The 24,636-nt window shown below is 44.3% G+C and overlaps 1 protein-coding gene across 12 annotated transcripts in view; it reads right to left on the minus strand.

Moving 5' to 3' along the window:
• The window catches only part of Pfkfb4 (6-phosphofructo-2-kinase/fructose-2,6-biphosphatase 4), a 46,850-nt gene that overhangs the window by 2,346 nt on the left and 19,868 nt on the right, over positions 1-24,636 (minus strand). For 4 of the 12 annotated variants that reach the window (XM_087185949.1, XM_087185951.1, XM_087185950.1 and 1 more), the window contains 7 exons: positions 24,247-24,528; positions 22,579-22,786; positions 21,873-22,019; positions 4,192-4,296; positions 2,442-2,571; positions 2,267-2,329; positions 1,372-1,436 (listed from right to left, as the gene is read on the minus strand). In XM_087185949.1, the coding sequence (XP_087042075.1) occupies positions 1,372-1,436; positions 2,267-2,329; positions 2,442-2,571; positions 4,192-4,296; positions 21,873-22,019; positions 22,579-22,786; positions 24,247-24,528 (1,000 nt within the window). 12 annotated transcript variants of the gene reach the window in all.

Genomic DNA, 24,636 nt, shown 5'->3' on the forward strand with positions numbered 1-24,636 from the left:
TGTGGCTCCAGCAGCTTGGAGACATTTCCCAGTCTGTAGCCTGGTCTGTCCCCTCAAGACTGGGCCACAAGATCCCCTGCACCTCTCAAATATAAATGGCCCTCACAAAATGATACAGCCCAGTTCCCTCCTTGGCCTGTGAACTCAGGGTATGTCAGGCCTGAGGAAGAGGGGCCCCAAGACTCCCCTAGGCCCTATGAGGCTGTCCTATGTGAGCTATGATTCTGTGGCCCTCTTCTCAGCCATGTGCCCTGAGAGCCATCACCTGCAGGAGCAAGTCAGCAGTGAGCTGAGCCACAGCCCTGTGCGGCGTGACCTTCCCAGATCTGCACAGGTGGCAAGGTCAGCCCCCGAAGGCCCCAGGGCCACTGTCACCACCACCTTGCTGTGGGCTGAACATCACCTGGGCCTTTCTCAGCACAAAGGATGCCCTGGTAGGATGCACCTTTTTCTGTAACCTGTGGGTGTCAGACTGGGCCTGGACCAAATTTAGCAAGACACTCACAGGTTCCAAGAGAAAGAGGGAGAGGCCTTCTTGGTGACTGGCCTTGGTTGTGGGCAGCAAACTTGAGAAGGAACAGGGCACATCTACACCTCTGCCTGCCGAGTTAAAGCCCAAGGGGCTGCAGGTGAGCAGGGCCATCCAGCAGGCTAGGCCGAAGGTATGCACCCTCAGTAGTGACCCCAGGCCCAAGCGTGCACTACTAAGGGGGCAACAGGTATAGCTGAGGGGGCAGGAGTCTTCTTGGTACAGCAGACTCTGAGAAGTGGGCCTGGGGTCCAAGAAGGGAAGGTCTTGCCCTTGCCTTAGGGGAAGTAAATGGCACTGTGGAGGGACCCAAATGGGCACTAAGAGTGGTTCTGAGCAGAGCCTCAAGAGCTTCTACTTTGAACAAGACCTCAGAGCTGAGCATGGTGTTGCACACCTGCAATCCCAGCACTCTGGGGCTAAGGCAGGAGACTGCTGCAAGCTCAAGGTCATAACATAAACAATCAAAACACAAAAAACAAGGCTTCAGAGAACACAGGCAGTGAGAACCCTTCTGCAAGAGGGTCTCCAACAAGGCACAATGCCATTTGTTTGGTTGGTTTTGGTTTTTTTGAGACAGAGTCTTGCTATACAGTTCAAGCTGGCCTTGGTGGCCCTTCCTCCCTTGGTGGCCCAGCTCCAAGGACCTCCTCCATCCCAGGGCTGCTGGCCTTGGAACACCTAACCAAGCCCCAGCCAAAGCTGCAGCAGAGAGCAGCCTTGGCAGATGACTCAAGCTCCTTTGGCCTGAGAAAGAAAAAAGCCCCAACGAGGGCCCCTGCAGATGTGGAGTCTGAATACCCTATGACCAGGCCCACACCCAGCAGTGTCCCCATCACTACCTGTGGTCTGTCCCGGTGTGTGTTCACAGCTGCCACGTTCAGAAATATGGACTCCACTTTACAACCTGCCAAAGGAAGAGGCAAATCCAGTCCTGCCCTGTGATGCAGCCTGAAGCACAGAGGACAGAGGCTGGGGTTTGAGATGGGGTGGCTGTTCACCTTCACCCTAGCCCTCCCGCCTCAGGCAGCTCCAGGAAGGCAGGAAGGATGACTGTGCAGTCACAGACCCCAAGCTGCCCACCCCAGGGACTGCAGGGGGTCAGAGCAGCAACAGGCCTTGCTCAACATGGGAACACTAATCTTGAGACCCAAACCACCAACACCCGTGCTCTGACACACAAGATCCTATCAACTTGGGCTGAGCGCTCACTGTAAGGGGAACAAAGGGCCACAAGGGGATTATCACACAGTGGAATGATACCAGCTGCCCTGTGTCCCGGGAGATCAGGAAGCTGCCTGAGGTCCCTGCTGGTACAGTGAGAGCTGGGGTGGACACAAACCACCCTGCACCCAGAATAGTTTAAGGCCCAGCCCTGGGAGCCTGGCGTGGGGGAGGTATTGGAAACAACAGTAGAAAAACCCCTTATGCAGGTGAGTTGGGTAACAGTTAAGAAAGGGTCCCCTGGAGGCTTCCTGTGGTCATATAAACTTTTCATTTTGTGGTATTTAACATTGAATGCAGGACATTATGGACATTAAGGCGTGAACACTCCTACTGAGCTACACCCCAAAACCAACATGTAAACTTCTTTATAACCAACTTAAAAAGCATACTGGGAAGGGTAGGAATGGGGGGAGCCCAATGGGATTGACAAGGATTTGTCAAAAGGCATGGAACCCTGCAGAGAGCCAGGGTTGAAGTGATCCAGGGTCAATGCATGAGGAGTTCCCTTACCGTAGGCCACAGGAGTGAGCTTCAGGACTGTGTGCAGTGGACACTTGAGGTAGGGCAGCTGTTCTGTGGACAAGGAAAGGAGGGCTGATTGATGTGTAGGGGATGCCCACTGAGACTCTCACATGCACTCACATGTGCACACACACACCCCACCTCCCTGAGGCAAGGCCCTCACCTGCTGCCTTGTCAAGGAAGTAGGCCAGGAGGCAGCGCATCACAGCCTGGTGGCAGATGACCAGGACATTCTCCTGCCTCTCTAGCTCCATGATGACAGGCTCCAACCGCTGTACTAGGTCCTCATAGGACTGCAAGGGCAAAAACAAAGGTGTCCCGGGCCAGGGATTTAGCTCAATGGTTTTGCTGCCTGCTGCGCAAGCACAAGGACCTGAGTTCCATTCCCAGTACCAAAAAACAAAACAAAGGTGTCCCTGAAGCCAGCTCCAGGGGAAAGAATGGAAGCACCTCTGGAGAGTGTGGCCAGGCCTCTTCCAGTCTGGCTCCTGAGGGCAAGGTGGACAGCTGCCCTCAGAGGACTGCCATAGTGAGATATGTGGCTTGATGAGGCAGCTGGTAGGTATGACAATGGACCCAGGAAAGGGGCCTCTCCCCACTCCTAGGGCCACTCCCTGGTAAGACTGAGAGGACTCAGCCTCAGGATCCCACTCCAGTGGCAATTTCCTGCCCACCCATAGGCCCTGTCCTAAACCCTCCAGTATGGACTTCCTGTACTGGTGACAGTGGCTGGTGGAAAAGGCAGACAGGGTATACAAGGGCAGTGGGCAGGGAAGCAGAGCTCCCAGAGCTTCCTGGAATGGGACTGTCAGAAATACCTGAGGTCCCCATGAACACCTGCCTGTGGGATATCCTCCCCCTCACTATGGTAATGTGCACTTGGACCTCTGCCAGTCCCTGGGGCAACACTTCAGATGGCAGATTTACATATTTTTACCAGAAAACTGGGCCTTCTTGTGGGGAGAGTTTCACTCTCCTGTATGCAATGTGTAGCCCTTCAAAACAAGGATCCAGTAGCTGAGCTCAGTATCCCCACACTCTAACTAGAAAGCAACACCAATACATTGCTTTGCGCTTACTGCATAGGTCTGGGGAAATTCTAAATCAATTCTTTTGAAAATTTCCTAACCAAATTTTCCCTATTTTGCTTCTCTCTACTGTGATCTGGCTGGTTCTAAATCTGAACTCTCTTACAGGATGAGTTATGTTACTCAGAGCCACACTATTCCTGAGGATAACACAACCCAGAGCCTTGGAGCCTGCCAGCTGGGTGGGGAGTCTCTGTGTTTGCATGTGTGTAGATACACTTGTGTGTCATTTTCTTTTTAAAGTGCTGGGGATCTAACTGGGGCCTTATGCACACTACACAAGGGCTTTACCACTGAGCCACGTTCCCAACCTCCTCTGGGGAAAGTTTTATTTGATCACTGTCCAAGGACAGCTCCCAGAAGGGAGAGGAGATGCCTGAGGTAATGAGAACCCTGGGTCCTGACCTTGGCTGTGCTGACCAAGGCATCTGAGGAAAGGAAACAAGCACAGGTTGCTTGTGGTGGCCACAATATACCTGGGGAAGATCTCCCTGGGTCTGGAACCTGGGCTGGGTGACCCTGAAGCTGCAGGGAGGGTGAGGTCACCCTGGATGAGGGAGAGCATCCAGAGGAGAGGTGAAGGCTTGGGGCAGAGACACAAGCAGGCAAAACCTGAATCGCAGGCCTGGCACTGCGCCCAGACTTCTTGGCCACTCAAGTGCCCTGGGGAGGGCTGGCCTGGGAACGCCAGGGGACACTGAGATGTCACAGGGTCCTAGGAAAGCCAGGACCACTCAGCTCAGCTCACATTCAGGGTCACACCCCACAGGTGGTGCCCCCAGAAAGGCAGCAGGTGTTGGCACTGAGTCCTCATGACCCACCTACCTCCCCCTTGGGGTACCGATACCGGTACTTGTCCTGGTCCCGCAGGGCAAACTCCAGTGGGTAATGATCCTGAATTTCCTCGTAGGTCATTTCCTCGCAGACACCCTGGGGAGACACACAGGCATCATACCTTCCACCTCAGGCCGAGACAGCCTTGGGGGGTGGCAGGCAGAGGAAACCTGTTTACAGGGCACTTCCTGGGCTTTCTGAAGTTTAGAAAACTTGGAAAACTTTGGAAAAGCAGGATCCTCAGAACACTGAGTATGGTGGCAGCCACTTCTTTATAAGAAGCTACTAGAGGGGGACGGGGGATTTAACTCAGTGGTTTCACCACCTGCTGCACAGTGCAAGGACCCGAGTTCGATCCCAAGTACAAAAAAAAAAAAAAAAAAAAGCTACCAGAGGAGTCTGGTGTCACACACCTGTAATCCCAGCACTCGGGAGGCAGAGGCAGGAGGACTGCCACAAGTTCAAGGCCAGCCTGGGCTACACAGTGAGTTCAAGGCCAGCCTAAACTACATAGCGAGACCCTGTCTTAAAACAACAACAAAAAAGAAGCTACTGGAACCATTCTCATCCACCATCCAGTATCCATTCATCCAGTTTGTGACATAAAAAAAAGCAAAACTATTACCTGTTTTTTCTGTGCCACAGTAATTGTTAACTGTAAAGCAACACATTACTTATATCAGCAGGACACACACGCAACACAGATTACCTTATACAAAAGTAAAAATAGAATAAAAATCATCCAGCCAGCAGAGAAGAGAGCTGATTAAAAACATTAGGTGCCTGGCTGTGGTGGCACATGCCTGCAATCCCAGCACTCAGGAAGCTAAAGCAGGAGGATCACTATGAGTTCAACATAGTGAGTTGAAGGCCACCCTGGAATATATAGCAAAACCCTGTTTAAAAAATAACTAAACAACAAACAAACAAACAAACAAACAAATATACTTAAATGTCATGAAAGGCCCAGTGCACATCCTACAATCTCTTCATTAGCCGTGACCACCCTGACTCTGTCCACATTACCTGCAGCATTATGGACAGCCTCCCTCCAGCTCACTATTCTACCCAGGTGCCCAGGATGTCTGAATTTACCAGTGTCTCTCTTCTGGCTCAAATCAGGAAGAAGGAGAGTCAGTAAACACCTGATGACAACTCTGGGGTCCCTGACTTTGTGCTAGGCTTTTTTCTACAAAGTTCTGGGGGCAAAATGCCTACTAAGAAAAAATACAAAAATAAAGATGAAAATTATAGCCAGAAAAATGTTTAAAGGGGGAAAAAAAATGCTTAAATGGGGTGATCAAAATGTATGGTGAATGTTAAATTTTTTTTTTTAATTACAGAAAAAGGGGCCGGGGATTTAGCTCAGTGTTTCCACCGCCTGCCCCGAAAGTGCAAGGACCCGAGTTCAATCCCCGGTACCCCCCCCCCGCCCCCGCAAAAAAAGTTACAGAAAAAGACACATTGCCATTTAATCCTCCTCAAAATATTCCCTCACCTGAACACACTGCTCCCATGGTTCTTGTCCACCCCCCTTTTTTTTTTTTTTGCAGTACCGGGGATTGAGCTCAGGACCTTGCTTGCCAGCCAGGTACAGTGCCACTGAGCTACATCCCTGGCCCTTTCTTGTCCCTTTGAAGCAGTTCTGGAAGTCCTCTTTCATGAGCGTGTTTTCACAAGATATGATAAAATATAATGGTGAATGACACTGTTAAATGTCAACAGAAAGGCAGGTTTGTAAAAACCTTGAGGGCCAGGAATTTAGCTCAGTGGTGCTGTGCCTGCCTCACAAGTGCAAAGTCCTAAGTACGATCCCTGATACCAAAAAAAAAAAAAATTACAGCATGTCCTCAGGGACCTTATTCACCAGATCTAGCACGGCACAACTTCTAGCTCTTCTCCAAAGTCAAAGTGACCATAAAAGGTAAATGTTCCAAGAATCAACTCAGCACATCAAAGCAGCCACCACAAAGCAACTAAAGATATCCACAAAAGGGTCGGGGATTTAGCTCAGTGGTTCCGATGCCTGCCTCACAAACACAAGGTCCCGAGTTCAATTCCTGGCACCAAAAAAAAAGCTTCATTCAAGATATTCACAAAAGAGGACTTCCAGAACTGCTGCAGAAAGTGGCAAGAACAATAGGATAAGTGTTTTCAAAGTGAGAGGAGTTACACAATGTATCTTCTACTGTAGTACATTTGAAAAATTTTAAACATTCTCCATATTTTTTAATCATATCTCATATATTAAAAAATAAGAAGATCGCAAAGAATTCTCTACTGGGTAAAAGATCAAACTGACTCTCCCCCCAAAAAAGCAAAAATAAGGAAACAATAAAGATTTGTACAAAGAAAATACTAAAATAGAGAACAGAAAAACAAAAGAGAACAGCAACAAAATCAAAAGTTAATCCTTTGAAAAGATTAACAAAATTTATAAGTCTATTTTAGCTAAACTGACCATGGACAAAAAAAAGAAAGCTAAAGCTACTAAAGTCAGGAGCACTTGGCTGGCAAGTGAGAGGTCCTGAGTTCAATTCCTGGTAGAAAAAAAAAGGCCAAGGATGAGACCAGGCATGGGGTTCTGTGATTCTAGCACATGGGAGGCTGAGGCAAGAAGATCGCTGTGAAATCAAGGCCAGCCTGGGCTATATAGTGAGTTCAAGGCCAGCCCGGGCTACACAGCAAGACCATTTCTCAAATAAACAAAAACAAACAAAAAAAACCCAAAATGATGCTGAATGAAAGAAGCCAAACACAAAAGAACATATGCTGTATGATTTAATTTATATGAAATATCCAGAAGAGGCAAATCTATAGAGTCACAGAATAGATTAGTAATAGACTAGGACTGAGGGAGGGCTCGCAAGGAAGTGGGTAGTGGCTGCTAGAGTCCAGACCACTCCCCTGAGGAGGTGAAATGTTTTAAAATGATTGTGGTGATGGTTGCACAACTCTGCAATTTCACAACTACTTAACTGTACACTTTATTATTTATTTAGGTTGATTGAGACAGTGTCTCGCTATGTAGCCTAGGCTGCCCCTGAACTCACACCGATCCTCCTGCCTCAGCCTCCTGAGTTCTGGATTACAAGGCAAGGTGCTATCACTCCCAGATAAACTGTACACTTTAAATGGGTAAACTCTATGGTATGTGAATTATATCTTAATAAAGCTGCTATTTTAAAGACAAATGTCATTGTGGAAATGACTAACAAAAAATTAGAAAGTTGAAAGAGAAGGCTAGCCCAAGGATATTTATCAGAACAGATAAAAAGAACAAAGCCAAACATGGAAAGATGTTTATTAGATAATAAAATGTAAAGTAGGTTTTTTTGCAGGGCATGGTGGCACATGCCTGTAATTGGAGCACCCCGGAGGCTGAGGCAGAAGGATCACCATGAAAAATACCATAGCTACAATATTACATTATGTAGCATGCAATGTGTTTAATAAAAATTAAACAACAGGTATTGACAAGGATGTGAAGAAACTGGAACCTAGAATAGCAAAAACAATTCTAGGCAACAAAGGCAAGGCATGGGGCATCACAATCCCTGACTTTACACTACAAAATTACTGTAATAAAAACAGCATGGTACTGGCAAAAAAACAGACCTGAGGATCAATGGAACAGATTAGAAGATGCAGAAACAACTCCAAACACACTCAGCCACTTAGCCAAACACCTTTGCTGGAAGAAAGATAGCCTCTTTAATTTTATTAAAGTGGTGCTGGAAAAATTGGCTTTCCAGATGCTAAAGACTAAAATTAGACCCATGTCTCTCACCATGCACCAAACTAAAATCAAAACAGATCAAAGATCTAAATATTAAAACAGAAACACTAAATCTGCTGGAAGAGAGCATAAGTAGAACTCTTCAAGACATAGGCAAAGACTTTATGAACAAAACCTTGATGGCACAGGAAATATTACAAAGAATCAACAACTGGAATCTCATCTTATTAAAGAGCTTTTGTAGCTGGGGATTTAGCTCAGTGGCACCGCACCTGCCTCACAAGCACAAGGTCCTGAGTTCAAACCCCGGTACCAAAAAAAAAGCTTTTGCATAGCAAAAGAAACCACCAACAGGGTGCAGAGAGAACCCACAGAGTGGGAAAAATTTTTTTCCAGTTGTTCCTCAGACAAAGGACTAATATCTAGAATACATAAATCTAATATCTAGAATATATAAAGAACTCAAAAGAATCAGGCCCCCCAAATTTAAAGACCCAGTCTAAAAATGGACACCTGAAATGAACAGGCTCTTCTCAGATGAAGAAGGAGAAACAGCAAATAAATATTGAAAAAGTGTTCAACATCACTGGTCATTCAAGAGACTCAAATGAAAACAACATTAAGATTCCTTCTCACTCCGGAAAGAATGGCTGTTATCAAGAAATCAACCAATAACAAATGCTGGGGGGGATGTGGGGAAAAAGGAACTCTTCTCCACTGTTGGTGCGAGTATAGTGTAGAATGGTGCAACCACTGAGGAAATCAGTGTGGCAATTCCTCAAAAAACTAAAACTAGAGGTTCCATTTGACCCAGCTATTCTCCTTCTTGTTATCTTCCCAAAAGAATTAAAAGCATAAAAAAAAAGAATTAAATACATCATACTATAGCAATATATACACGTTTATAGTGGCACATTTGGTAATAGCTAAATCTTGGAAACAGCCCAATGCCCATCAACTGATGAATGGATAAAGAAGATGTGTTTTTTTATCAATGGAGTACGACTACTCTGCCATAAAGAAGGATAAACTTGAGACATCTATAGGAAAATGAATGCACCTTGAGACCATACTGGGTTTTTTTTTGGTACCAGAGATCGAACTCGGGTCCTTGCGCTTGCACAGTGGAGACCATACTCTTAAGTGAAACAAATTGGACACACATGTATAAATATTGCATTGTTTCTCCAGTGTGTGAAACTGAAAGTGTAAACAAGGACCAAAATGTATAATAGATATTGTGAAACAGGAAGAAATTGTTCAAATAGGAAGGGGAACTAGGGAAAGGGTAGGGGGAAAGTAAGGGAAAAGAAAAACAATGAGAAAAGAAGGAAAAATAGAAACAAAGCTTTTGTAAAAAAAAAAAAAAAGGAGGGGAAGGAAGGGGTAGGGAATGGGAAAACAGAAAAATCAAGATATATCATGTACAGGTACAAATTCCTTATGATGAATGTGATCATTACATATACTAAAATGTACCAATAAACTTAATTATTTTTTAACTTTTTTTTTTTGGCACCAGGGATCGAACTCAGGACCTTGCACTTTTGAGTCAGGCGACGGAACCACTGAGCTAAATAAACTCTGGCCCAAACTTAATTATTTTTTAAAGGCAAGAAGAAAACTATACCAAAGCATAGCATAATCTAACCCTAAAAATCGGGGATAAAGAGAGAATATAGTATTTGTTTGTTTGTTTTGTTTTTTGTGTTGTTTTTGGTATTGGGGATCAAACTCGGGTCCTTGCGCTTGCGCAGCAGGCGGCGAAACCACTGAGCTAAATCCCCGGCCTGAGAATATAGTATTAAAAGCAGACAGCCAGGCATGCTGATATATGCTTATAATCCCAGCTACTCCAGAGGCTGAGGCAGGAGGATCCTGAGTTTGTGGTCAGCCTGGGTAACTTAAAGGAGATCTTGTCTCAAAATAAAATGTTTTAAAAAGAGCTGGGGACATTAGAGAAAAAAAGAAAATATTTTTACAGAAGAACAAAGATGAGAATGATAACATACTTCTTTTTGAACCAACGAAATCCAGCAGACAATGGAACAGTATCTTTACAGAGATGCTGTGCTGGTTTGCCTCATTTGCATCTCTAGATTCCTCTCCCCTTCTCTACTGCTCCACCCCCAGGAAGCTGGGCTAAACTTACAAGGCAAGGGCAACCCTGACAGCAGGGAGGGAAGGAGCAAATCTGAGTGGTTCCTTCCCAGTGTCAGGCCTGCAGGGTCCTGGCCCTCACCAGAGACCTACCGACCGGGCTGCCCCTCCTCCCTGCTCCTGCGGGCCCAGGTCCTCCTTCTCTCTTCTCTCTCCTTTGCCCAAGGTGAAGTGGTCCCAGTTGCTAACGGGGCAATGCAACAGCCCCTGTGATTTTGTACACCCTGCTCTTACCTTGTAAATGGTCCCTTTAAATCCTCACTGAATAAACACAAGCCGGAGTGGCTGTTTCCTTTATGTCCCACAAATTCATAAGCCATGAGTTTTAAATTACTTTATAAAAAATCAAAATTTATAAAGCCAAAAGGGCATAAAATTTACAAACCAAAATAGTTAAAAATATAAGAAAAACAAAGTCATAATTACAGACTATTACTTTATGATGATCAAGTCGTCAAAAAATAAGGACACAGGGTCGGGGATTTAGCTCAGTGGTTCCGGCGCCTGCCTCTCAAGCGCAAGGTGCCGAGTTCAATACCCGGCACCAAAAAATAAAAATAAAAATAAGGACACAAAGTTTGAATGATATAATTAAAAAAGCAGAAATTATGAATGAAGCTGGGCATGGTGGTGCACACCTGTAATCCCAGTGGTCTGGAGGCTGAGTCAGCCTTGGTTACATAGTCAGCCTTGGTTACATAGTCAGCCTTGGCTACATAGTGAGTTCAAAGGCAGCCTGAACTACATAGTAAGACCTTGTCTCAAAAAAAAAGAAAAGAAAGTAAAGAAAATAAATTAATGAGTGATATATAGACAAACTCATGGAAATGTTTTCAGCCACACAAAAAGCAGAGGGAACAGTGTAAGGAATATACATACTCACCTCTCAGCCATAGTATCTGCCAATCATATTTAAACTAAACCCATACATGCTTCCTCATTCCCTGACCAACTGGATGACTGTGCAGTAAATGGGGCCATGGCTGAAAGGGGAAGCAATGAGGAGAAAGTGATAAAGCAGCACAGTGAGAGGCTGATGGACACAGTGAGAATCTGGGGTTGGGATATGGATACACCCTAAGGTGACCCCTAGGAGTCGACTGAGTACAGGTAGGATCTGTGATCTGTGTCTAGTCAACAGCCTGTGGCCTGAGAAACAGGATATCAATCCCATGGTCATTTCATGGACTTCCAATTTAGTGGGCTGGGGGTAAGGGGGGTAGATTCTCTCGTATGGGCTTTTGGGCTGCTTATTATGAGAGGTCTACATGGCAAGGACTGTGGGTGAGCTCTAGGAGTTTAGAGCACCCTCAGCCAACAGCTAGGAAGAAAATGTGACCTTGCTGGGTGCAAGGCCCAGTGGTGCACACCTGTAATCCCAGCTACTCGGGAGGCTGAAGCAAGAGGGTCACAAGATCGAGCCCAGCCTGGGCAACTTTGAAAGACTCTGTCTCTAAATTTTAAAACATTTTTAGAAATGGCTAGAGATGTTGCTTGGTGGTACTCTTGGGTTCAATCCCCAGCACTGGGGGGAAAAATGACCTCAATCCTACAAATTATAAGCAGATGAATCCTGACAACAACTCTGGGCTTGGAAGAGGCCTGAGCTTCAGCTAAGACACCTTGACTGCAGCCTCAAAAAACACTAAGGAGAGAACTCAGCCCAGCCTGGCCAGGCTCCTGACCTGCAGCAACTGTGAGATAGTAAAAGTGTGGAGGTTTTCTTGTTTTGTTTTATTTTTTTGGTACAGGGGATTGAACGCGGGACCTTGCGCTTGCAAGGCAAGCAGCAGAACCACTGAGCTAAATGCCCGGCCCCAAATGTGTTTTTCTGAAGGCACCAAATGTGTGGTAATTGTTTGTGTAGCAATAAGTATCAAACACAGTGAGCATATGCATATTCCCATAAGCCTTTCAACTGTGCTGTATATCTGAGACTTTTCATAAAATATTGGGGGAAAAAAGACAACTCAAGAATATGACTTTTAAAATGCACCCTGAGGCAGGAGGATCACAAGTTTGAGACTAGCCTAAACAAAGTAAGACCGTGTCTCAACAAAACATGCTGGGAACCAGGTATGGTGACACATGCCTTCGATCTCAGCACTCAGGAGGCTGAGGCAGGAGGATTGTCACAAATTTGAGGCCACTCTGGAATACATAGCAAGACTCTGTTTCAAAAAAACAAACAAAACAAAAGGACTAAGGAATTGTCCTTAATTGTCACCAAAGAATTACCTCAGAGAACACAAAGCCCAAGGTCAGACAGCTTTGCCAAAGAGCTAATTCCAAAGGCTCAGAAAAGACGGAAAATACACCAGATTAATTTTATAGTATCAGCATAATTCGGGTTTCTGAACCCTCAAATGCAGGACAAATAAAAAACAATAGGGGGCTGGGGATTTAGCTCAGTGGTTCTGCTGCCTGCCTTGCAAGCACAAGGCCCCGAGTTCGATCTCCGGTACAAAAAAAAAAAAAAAACAGGAAAATATCACTTATTAATAAATGCTAAGCCAGGAGTGGTGACACATTCCTGCAATCCTAGTACTCTGGGAGGCTGAGGCAGGATGATGGAAAATTCCAGTCCAGCCTGGGCAATTTAGCGATTTAGCAAGGCATATATACAATGTATTATAATCAAATCAGGGCAATTAACACATCCCTCATTTCAAACATTTATCAAATATGTTAGGAACACTTAAAACCTTCTCTAGTTATTTTGATACAGTGAATTGTTGTTAACTATGGTTACCTATCTTATAGAACACAAATAGTTACTCTTCCTATGTAACTATCTTTTAGTACCTGTTGTCCACTTTTTTTCGGGGCGGGGGGGTACTGGGGATTAAATCCAGGGCCTTGGGTATGCTTGCCAAGACAAGTACTCTGCCACTGAGCTACATCTCCAATCCTTTCAAAAATTTTATTTTGACACAGGATCTCATTAAATTCCCCAGGATGGCCTTGAACTTGTGACCCTCCTGCCTCAGCCTCCCAAGTCACTGGAATTACAAGTCTGCACCACCATGCCTGGCATCAATCTTCTTTCTATCCCACCCTCTTTTCAGACTCTGGTGCCCTCTGTTCTTCCCTCTTCCTCTATGAGAGGAACTTTTTAGATTCTATATAAAGGAGATCATGCGGCATTTGTCTTTCTGTGATCATCTTATTTTACTTCATACAATGTCCTTCAGGCTTATGCACACTGCCATAACTAACAGGATTTCTGGTTTAAGTTTTGATTCAAACCAAACACTATACTGGGCTGAGGATTTAGCTCAGTGCTTCCACCGCTTGCCTCTCAAGTGGAGGGACTGGAGTTTGAGCCCTGGTACCAAAAAAAAAAAGAAACACTATAAAGAAAACTTATGAGGCAGAGGAATCTGAATACAGACAAGGTATTTCATGACTATTTTTGTAAGGTATCACAATGATGAGATGGTTATGTTGCTGAAAAAGAGTCCTTAACTTACACTCTAGAGATACACATTGCAATGAAATATTATGTCTGAATTTGCTTTAAAACAACCCAGTGGGGATGGGAATGGGCTTGTTAGAACAAGCCTACGGAACATGTTGAAGTTAGTATTTGGATAGAGATTAATCATAGTACTGTATTCTCCTTACTTTCATGTACAATTGAAAATTTTTATAATAACGTTTGAAAATAAATCAGGAACAGGATTAGTTCAGTCCTATTACCATTCCACAGCAAGCCTGAAGGGCAGGCCTTTAAATTAAGAACAAAACAAGAACATCCAATTTGCTCATTCATGTATCCAATAATATGAAACAGAAATACAAGGTACATGAACAGGGAAGGCAAAACCTGCATTACCCTTATTTCAAATGATAGTTCCTCAAGACAAACTAGAATTGACTGGACAATTACTAGAGCACAAGAATTTGGTTTTTTTGTTTTTTGAGACAGGGTCTCACTATGTAGTCCAGGCTGGCCTTGAACTCATGGCGATCCTCCTGCTTCAGCCTCCTGAGAGGTGGGAATGCACTACCACGCCTGGCCCAGAGAACAAGAATTTGTCCAGGAATAACATAGTGAGTTTCTGAGGAAAAAAGATACCAGATGAAGTTCCTGGTGCCGCTCACTCCTGTTGCTCAGGAACCTGGGCCTCGAGCACCTCCCAGGGTCACTTGAGCCCTCCTCCTTCCTTTGCTGGCAGCTGGCCGGGTCAGCTTGTCAGCTTGGTTGGTCAGGCTATCTTCAGCTCTAAGCCCTGCCCCCACTCCCTTTCCACCCAAGCCCTCTGGCTCATGTCAAGATCCCCAGGGGCTAAGAAATAAAAGAGCCAACAATAGTAAAACATGACAAGGATAAGTCAATATCTATCAATTAAAATCATCAATATTAATAGCCTCAATTCATCAATCAAAAGAAAGAGACTGGCAGAATGGATTAAGAAGCAAAATCCAACAATATGCTGTATATAAGAAACACACCTAACTCAAAAAGAAATTCATAGACTGAAAGTAAAAGGATAGAAAACGGTTCTCCATGCGACAGAAACCCGGAAAAAAGCAGGGGTAGCAATCTTATTTTCAGACAAAGTAGATTTCAAACCAAAACTAATTAAGGGAGACAAAGATGGTCATTACATCCTTGTGAAGGGAACAATCCAAGAGGAAGAGATGACAATCCTAAATATATATGCACCAAATACTAATGCCCCCAACTATACAAAACAAATATTAATGGACATGAAAAACCAAATAAGCACTAATACAATTGTAGTGGGGGACCTCAACATCCCTCCATCACAAATAGACAGATCAACTAGAAAAAAAACTAACAATGAAGTTCTAGAACTGAACCAAGCTATTGAACAAATGGACTTAACAGATGTTTACAGAGTGTTCCACCCCACAAAATCAGAATACACATTCTTTTCGGCTATACACGGGTCATTCTCCATATGCTAGCTCATAGACCACATGCTAGCTCATAGGACATGTCTAAGTAAATGTAAAAGAATTGAAGTTATCCCCTGTATATTATCAGACCATAGTGCAATAAAATTGGAGATGAATAACATAAGAAACCGCAAAACCCCCACAAACACATGGAAATTGAATAACACCCTCCCAAACAACCAATGGGTCACAGAGGAAATTAAAGAAGAAATTAGACAGTTTCTGCAAGTAAATGATAATGCAAGTACAACATACAGGAATCTGTGGGAAACAATGAAAGCAGTTCTACATGGGAAATTCATAGCAGTGAATGCCCATATTCGGAAAACAGAGAGAACCCAAATAACCTAATGCAGAACCTCAAGTTCCTAGAAAAAGAAGAGCATAACAAACCCAAAGCTTGTACAAGAGAGGAAACTATAAAGATCAGAGCAGAAATCAATGCAATGGAGACTAAGAGAACAATACAAAAAAAAAAAATCAATGAATCAAAGAGTTGGTTTTTTGAAAGAAATAAAATCAAAAAACCTTTATCCAACCTTATCAAAAAAAGGAAAGAAAAGGCTCAAATCCATGCAATTAAGAACAAAAAAGGGGAAGTCACAACAGACCCAGCAGAAATCCAGAAGATCATCAATATCTACTTTGAGAACCTGTACTCTAATAAAATGGAAAACACAGAAGAAATGGACAGATTCCTAGATACATACGAATTGCCAAAGTTAAATGAAGATATAGAAATTCTAAACACCCCAATTACAATGAGTGAAACTGAAAATGTAATAAAAAATTTACCAACAAAGAAAAGCCCAGGTCCTGATGGCTTCACTGCTGAATTCTACAAGACATTTAAAGAAGAACTATTGCCATTACTCTTCAAACTCATCAAGGAAATTGAAAGGGAACCAAGCCTTCCAAATTCATTTCTGCAAGCAAGTGTTACTTTGATTTCAAATCCAGGGAAAGACCCAACCCAAAAAGAAAACTACAGGCCAATCTCCTAATGAATATAGATGCAAAAGTTCTCACCAAGATACTGGCAAACAGAATACAGAATGTCATCAAGATCATACACCCTGACCAGGTCAGATTTATCCCAGGGATACAAGGATGGTTCAACATACATAAATCAATAAATGTAATACACTATATTAACAAAGCCAAGGACAAAAACCATATGATTATCTCAATAGATGCAGAAAAGCATTCAACAAAATCCAACACCCATTCATGATAAAAACCCTACAGAAAATTGGAATAGAAGGTCTTTATCTCAACCTGATTAAGGCTACCTATGAAAAACCAACAGCCAACATCATACTAAATGGTCAAAAACTGAAAACTTTCACGCTAAAATCAGGAACAAGACGAGGATGCCCACTATCACCACTCCTGTTCAATATAGTTCTGGAAACATTAGCCACAGCAATTAGAAAAGAGAAAGAAATAAAAGGAATAAAAATAGGAAAGGAAGAAGTGTCATTATTTGCTGACGATATGATACTTTACATAGAAGATCCAAAAAACTCTGCCAAAAGACTTCTAGACTTAATTGACAGATTCAGTAGAGTAGCTGGATACAAGGTCAACACTCAAAAAACAATAGCCTTCTTATACACAAATAGCAGACTCACTGAGAGAGAAACTCGGGAAACAATTCCTTTTACAATAGCATCCAAAAAAATGAAATATCTAGGAATCAATCTAACAAAGGAAGCAAAAGACCTCTACACTGAAAACTACAGCACTCTGAAAAAAGAGATCAAATAGAATATAAGAAAATGGAAAGATATCCCTTGTTCCTGGGTAGGAAGAACCAATATTGTGAAAATGGCCATACTTCCAAAACTGCTATATAGATTTAATGCAATGCTGATTGAAATTCCAACAATATACTTCACAGAACTAGAGACAACAATCCAAAAATTCATTTGGAACCAGAAGAGACCTAGAATAGCAGAAGCAATTCTAGGCAACAGAGACATGGCAGAGGTTATCACAATTTCCAACTTGAAACTATACTACAAAGCTACTGTGATAAAAACAGCACGGTACTGGCAAAAAAACAGACTCGAGGATCCATGGAATAGATTAGAAGATGCAGAAACAACTGCAGACATACTCAGCCACCTCATCTTTGACAAGGGAGCCAACCACTCTCACTGGAGGAAAGATAGCCTATTTAATAAATGGGGTTGGAAAAACTGGATTTCAACCTGCCAAAGATTAAAACTAGCCCCATATCTATCACCATGCACTAAACTAAGATTAAAGTGAATTAAAGATCTAAATATTAAAACAGAAACACTAAGGGCTGGGGATTTAGCTCAGTGGTTCCAGTGCCTGCCTCGAAGGCACAAGGTCCCGAGTTCAATCCCCAGTACCAAATAAAACAAAAAACAAAAAACAGAAACTAAACTTGCTGGAAGATAAGTTAGGAAGAACTCTTGAAGATATTGGCATAGGGGGCTGGGGATTTAGCTCAGTGGTTCCACTGCCTGCCTTGCAAGTGCAAGGTCCCAAGTTCGATTCCAGGTACCAAAAAAAAAAAAAAAGATATTGGCATAGGAAAAGACTTCATGAACAAAACCTCAGTAGCATGGGAACTAGAACAAAGAATCAATAACTGGGATCTCATCTTATTAAAAAGCTTCTGCACTGCAAGAGAAACAACCAACAGAGCTAACAGACAACCTACAATGTGGGAAAAAATTTTAGCAGCTGTACCTCAGACAAAGGGCTACTATCTAGAATATATAAAGAACTGAAAAAAATCAGACTCGCCAAATTCAAAGACCCAATTCAAAACTGGGCATCTGATATGAACAGACATTTCTCAGACAAAGAAGTAAAAGCAGCAAATAAACATATGAAAAAATGTTCAACATCACTGGTCATTCAAGAGATGCAGATGAAAACACTGAGATTCCACCTCACCCCAGAAAGAGTGGCTGCTATCAAGAAATCAACCAATAGCAAATGCTGGCGGGGGTGTGGAGAGAAAGGAACCCTTCTCCTTTGTTGGTGGGAGTGCAGACTGGTGCAACCACTGAGGAAATCAGTATGGAGATACCTCAAAGAACTAGGACTAGAGGTCCCATTTGAACCAGCTATTCCCCTGCTGGGTATCTTCCCAAAAGAATTAAAAGAATCATACCACAGCGATATATGTGCACCCATGTTTATAGTGGCACAGTTTGTAATAGCTAAAGCTTGGAAACAGCCCAAGCGCCCATCAACTGGAAATTGGATAAAGAAGATGTGGTTTTTTTATAAAATGGAGTACTACTTAGCCATAAAGAACGAGAAACTGCAGTCATTTATAGCTAAATGGATGCATATTGAGGCCATACTCTTAAGTGAAATAAATAGGACACACATGTGTAAATACTGAATAGTTTCTCTAGTGTGAGAAACTGAAAGTGTAAATAAGGATTAAAACGAATAATTGACAATTTGAAATAGGAAGAAAGGGTCCAACGGGGTAGGGGAAGTGGGAAGGGAAGGGGAAAGGAAAGAAGGAAAAGGAAAAATTATGAGAAAAGAAAAAAATGGAAACAAAGTTTATGTAAATAAGGAAGGGTGGAGGGGGTGATGGGCACACAGGTAATGGGGAAAAAATAAGAACCAAGATACATCATGTACAGGTACAAGCACCCAAGGAGAAATGTAAACATATTGTATACCTAAAATGTACCAATAAAAGAATTTAAGCAAAACAAAAAAGATTCCCAGGAGGACTGCTGTGATATTCTCGTGGTCAGTGTGGAACCTGGGCTCATTCCCCACCCTTCAGTGTCATGGCTCCCTGACTACTGACCTTCTCTGCCTAGAATTTTATGATCCCTACCTGCCTGGTTTCCCTTCCACCTCATCTTCTACCTGGGTTTCTAACAAAATCCTTCTCCATAACCCTTGGAGATGCCCAGCTCTCCAGGGCTTTACTGGGGTCCCTACTTTTCCCTTTGACTCCATTTCACATTCTAAGTACCCCAGAGATCCAGCTGCCTCCTTGGTATCCGCTCTCGAACACCACCCAGGAATTTCCTCCTCTCACTCAGTGCATTCTCACCGAGCATCTACCAATCCTGTCCTGTGAGTGGATCAGCTTTCCTGCCCCTGAATCCATCCCAGTGGCTAAAAATTAGAGTCATCCTGGATGCTTCTCCCGCTTTGGCCCACTCAGGACCATCAATTCCACACCAGGACCCTGCTCCTCAGAATGCAGCCAGAAGATAGGCTCAGAGCAATTTGTGATGAACAAATGCATAAACACACCTCAAATCCATCTGCTCCCTGCCATCACCTTCCCCGGCCACTGTACTCTTAACTAATCTCCATCCTCCAGCTTGTTCCCACCCACCTCCAGAAAACCAGTCTTATGGTTTATATCTAGATGTCCCCCCAAAGTCTCATGATCTCATAGGCGGGGCTTTGGGGATGTGACTGCATCATGGGGGGTGAGGTAATCACATGGATTTGATGAGTTTATAGCTAAATGTGATTTGGGAGATGAAGCCTGGTGGGAGGAGGTAGGTCCCTGGGGGTGTGGCCTGGAAGGGTCTGTTTCCCTCCCCCTCCCTTGATCTCTCTCTGCTTCAGGCTGCAGTGGCATGAGCAAGCCTCCTCTGCCAGTCCCCTCTGCCATGTCACTCTGCCTTGGAGTCAGCCAACTATGGACTGAAACCTCTACAAACTGTAAGCTAAATAAATCTTTCCTCCTTACATTTGTAGCTATTGGTATTGTGTATCAGCAACCAGAAAGTAACTAAAATCACCACACTCAATACCAGTGAGACTCTTTTTTTGGTACTGGGGAATGAACTCAGGACCCTGCACTTGTGAGGCAGGTGGCAGCACCACCGAGCTGAATCACTGGCCCTACTAGTGAGACTTTTCTAAGACTCAAATCTCAGAGTCTTCTGCTTCAGTCATTGGAACACTAGTTTATTTTAATCAACAACCCAGTACAGCTGGGCATGGTGGTGCATGCCTGTAATCCCAGCACTCAGGAGAAAGACTGAAGCAGGAGCACTGCCATGAGTTCAAGGCTAGCTTGAACTACAAGGCCCTGTCTCAAAAAAACAAAACAAACAAACAAAAACAGTACAAGTAATTAGAAAAGCCAGACAGAAAAGCATGTTTAATCTGTTTGACACCATCTTAGAATTATGAAAGCAGAGAGGACTAAAAGGGTCAAAAACTTGGAGCAGAGGCAAGCCTAAAGCAAACTTGATATATGACTTTTTGCTTTGGGGTTTGACCAATTCAAAAATAGTAAGAAACTAAGCAAAAAGTAAAAACTGCATAGGCAGAAGTTTGGCAGGATTATCAGAAATCTTGGCAGAGAAGGATGAGGAAGAAGAGGAAAAAATATAAGCCTGGGGCCTACAGGGTTTTCAGTCAGAACTTTAAAAGACTGTAGCCTGGGGACAGGGATTTAGCTCAGTGGTTCTGCCACCTGCCTCACAAGCACAAGGTCCCGAGTTCAATCCCCAATACCAAAAAAAAGGACCGTAGCCTAGATGTAGGAGTGACCTGAAAACTGAGCAGCAGCCACTACAAAAAATCAAGGCACCGGGGCCAGGGATTTAGCTCAGTGGTTTCACCCCCTGCTGCACAAACACAAGGACCTGAGTTCGATCTCTGGTACCAAAAAAAAAATCAAAGCACCACTCTGAAAAAGATCTATCTCTGATTAGACTAAGGTTACCCATCCTTAACCACCTGCCAAAAAGCAAAAGTAAATTCCTCAGAGAAAGGTAACATTAACCAGAGCTTCAAATCATCCCTACAATTGGCCTTGTGAAATGTCCAGCATCCAGCCAGAAATTACTAGGCACAAGCCAGGTGTGGTACCATACACCAATAATCCCTCTACATGCAATAATTATTGCCTCAGGAGGCTGAGGCAGGAGAATCATAAGTTAAAGGCCAGCTTTAGAAACTTACCAAGATCCTGTCTCAAAATAAAATTTTAAAAAGGGCTTGGGATATAGCACTTGCTGGGTTCAATCTCCAGTACCAAAAACAAACAAACCAAAACATTCACATCTGTATCAGATCCAAAATATTCAAATAACTCCCAAAAATCATTAAGAAAAAGGTAGATAATCCAATAGGATTGAACAAAAAAAGCAAAAGATATCCCAATAGCAAATAAACATAGCAAGATCTACCATAAGCAAAACAATGTGATCCTGGTGCATAAACAGACACATATACCATGTGTAAAAACTTCATATAAAAGTAAGTAAAATAAGTTGACAGGAAAAGGATAGAGAGATGGTTAGAGGTGAATGAGTTAACCAGGACAAGACCAGATTTAAGGCTTTTGTTGGAACATCCAAATAAATTTTGGTTAATCTAATTTAATCTTTTTTTTTTTTTTTTGGTACTGGGGATCAAACTCGGGACCTTGTGCTTTCAAGGCAGGCAGTAGAACCACTGAGCTAAATCCCCGGCCCCTTGGTTAGTCTAATTTAAATCCAAAAGAGAGCAAGTAAGGAATCAAAGAAAACAACAAAGCTTGTAGACACAGCAGCACACACCTGTGATCCCAGCTGCTCAGGAGACTGGCAAGTTCAACACCAGCCTGGGCAACACAGCAGACCCTGTCTCAAAACAAACAAAACACAAAACAAAACAGGCCAGCCAGGGCAAGTTAGTGATGGCCTGACTCAAAATAAAATAAAATGGGCTAGTTCAGCACTCCCTGGGGTCATTCCTCAGTAAGTACACAAAAAAACCCAAATCAAAAACAACAATGAAGCAAGTGAAGGAGGCTCTCCCTAATCCTCAGCTCTGTCCCCAGGAGGCAGGTAGGAGCAGGGATGGTGGTTACCGCATCGATCTCGTTGAGGACCTTCCACTGCTCATAGGGCACACCCAGCGCCTCTGCTGTTTGGATTGTTCTCTTCATCTGGCTTGTCCAGACCTTCAGATCCTTGATGTTCTGGTCACTTATGAACTGAGCCAGGCTCTTGGCAAACTGAAACACATCACAAGCCAATTCAGACCACAGGTTCCAAGCAGCCCTCAAAGGACTAGAGAGACAGGGTCCATCTACTCCTCAGAGAACAGGTTTAGAAAAAATACGAGCTAACCTCCCAACTACACACACCCACAAGGGTGATCTTGTTCACTCCCCCAGACCCTGAGACAGCTCCAGCCATGCCTCATCGACCCTCTACTCCAGTTCATGTGCCCAGGCCACACAATCTCCCCACAAGGCCCCAAGATCCCCTTAGATTGTGGCACAATCATCAGCTGTGCTGTTAGAACTCAGGTCACTGCAAGGGTGGGATGACTGCCAGTAAAGGGACTAAGCTGGTGACAGCTCACATGGAGATCATAGGTCCAGGGATTTGCTTGGTGCTTGTGACCCTTCCTACAGGAGAGGAACATTCCAGACTGAATGAAAGTCATCAAGTGTACATTAGCTACGGAGCAGAGGCCTAGCCCCTATACACACACATACATCTATCCAGCCACCCAGAGGTACAGCGCACAGACATACATACACACACACACACAGGACACACACTGACCTGCCGGCCCCGAGGGGACAGTCCTGGGTCCCCACCAATCCGGCCCTTGAGGTTGAGCTCACTCTCCCCATGCCGGCAGAGGTAGATGGACCGGGGTGTCACATGGATGTTCATGAGATAATACACGATTCGGCTCTGGATGTGGTCAGCTACTCGGTTCACCACATAGCTCTGCCCCACGTCCATGATCTTGATATAGGACAGATCCCTTTCCATAGAGAAGGTAGAGAGAGGCCTGTGAGTGGGGCTGGGGCCCTCAGAACACATATGGCCAGTCACAGGAACCAGGGGTAAAGTCTTGCATCCATGAGCACTAGGCTTGAGTCACAACACACAGGACCATCAGCTGGTGTGCAAGTGATAGGTGGGAGGCAGGAGCAACATGCCACATGTGACATACAGACAAGCCCTGTGAGAAGTGCTCAGTGCTTATCATGCTTCTGAAGGTGACATCCAAAGCAGTAGCCAGCCACCACACATCATGACCGCTGCTCACACGTGCCTGACCCTTCCTTGCCTACAGATCTGAACAGGCAGGCTGCACAATGAACACAGAGCCAGCTTCCCCAGGGCTAGCCTGGGAATGGCTGGCAAATGCTTCCTGGTCAGCTCTCCTTCCCCTTGATTCCTCCCCCAGGACCCCAGTCCAGGTCACCCAGGTGTGCTGAGCAGCTGCCACGTCTTGCTCCAGGCAGGCAGTAGACAAGACCATGAGTCCAGCTCACCCTCTCTCTGCTCTGGACCTGGGCAGCACTACAGCTGGGAGAGCTCACTTATGTTGGCAGGAGTAGGACCAACTGTGACTCAGCCTCAGAGCCCTCTGGATGTTCTCATCTGGTCTTCACTGTAGGACTCTGTGGCCTTGGTTTAGGGTCATCACCCTGACACCACCAGGAAAAACAGGAGCCACTTTTGCTGACAAATCTGACAGGAGCTGCTCCAGACAACCCCCTCTAGTATGGCCACATCATAGAGCAATGAGAAGAAACAGAAATGTATGGGGAGACAAGGGAGAGCATGGAGGCCAGCAGGAGCCCAGGTGCCACTCAGCTCCACCCCAACCTGGGCTGGCTTCTGAGCCCAGCAAGGGTGGGGGGGGGACAGATGTCTCGGCCATGGCAGTCGAGGGACAACTCTGCCATAACCTCCCAGAATCCCTCCCTCTAATGGCTGTGTGTGTGCCTTGGTTCACATTAATTACATACTCTTCTGTAATTATAAAGGACCCAAGTACACGTTCATATTCTAGTCTTTTACTTAATGCTGCACAACACACATCCCCTCATGTCTCTGCAGTTATAATTGGTTTTTTTTTTTTGGTACCAGGGATCGAACTCAGGACCTTGCGCTTGCGAGGCATGCACAGTGCCACTGAGCTAAATCCCTGGCCCTCCATAGTTATAATTTATAAGGGTGATGTAATATTTTTCCAAGGGCTACACTGTTATTTACCTAACCACTGACTTTATGCTGAGAGATTGGAGTTGGCAAACCATGGCCAGTAAGCCAAAGCCACCCTACAGGCTCCTTTCACAAAGTTTTATTGGAACAGAGCCATGCTCATTTATTTACATCCTGTTTCTTTTGTACTTGTTAACAGCAGAGCTGACTAACTAAAACAGAGACTATAAATCCTCCAACACCTAAATAGTCACTCTGGACCCTTACAGAAAATACTTGCTGATCCCAGCTGTAAGACCCTCAGCCAGACACCGCCTTGGACCATTCCACACAGGAATGCTTCGCTCTTCCCATCCACACAGGCAGCTGTCCTCCCCTCCCCACGCAGACTGCACACTGAGAGACAAGCATGTGATGTCTGCAGTGCCATGGAGGCCCCTCTGCACAGAAATCAGGCTTGATTCTGTGCTGAAACAGTAGAAAGTCCTGACTTGCACAGTTCCAGATGAGGTAACAGGTGTTCTGCAAGTCACCTCTGGCCAATGATTTCTGCCTCAAGGAAAGAAACAAAAAAAGTCAGACCATCTGCTTTCTGGCGTGGTCCCCAGTCACCACCACAGGGAGGCCACAAGGAGGCAGCCAAGCGCAACCCCTACC

This window comes from Heterocephalus glaber, unplaced genomic scaffold (assembly GCF_053883595.1).
Source record: "Heterocephalus glaber isolate CG9 unplaced genomic scaffold, H.glaber_assembly_v1.0 deba00001504, whole genome shotgun sequence".
Lineage (NCBI taxonomy): Eukaryota > Metazoa > Chordata > Mammalia > Rodentia > Bathyergidae > Heterocephalus > Heterocephalus glaber.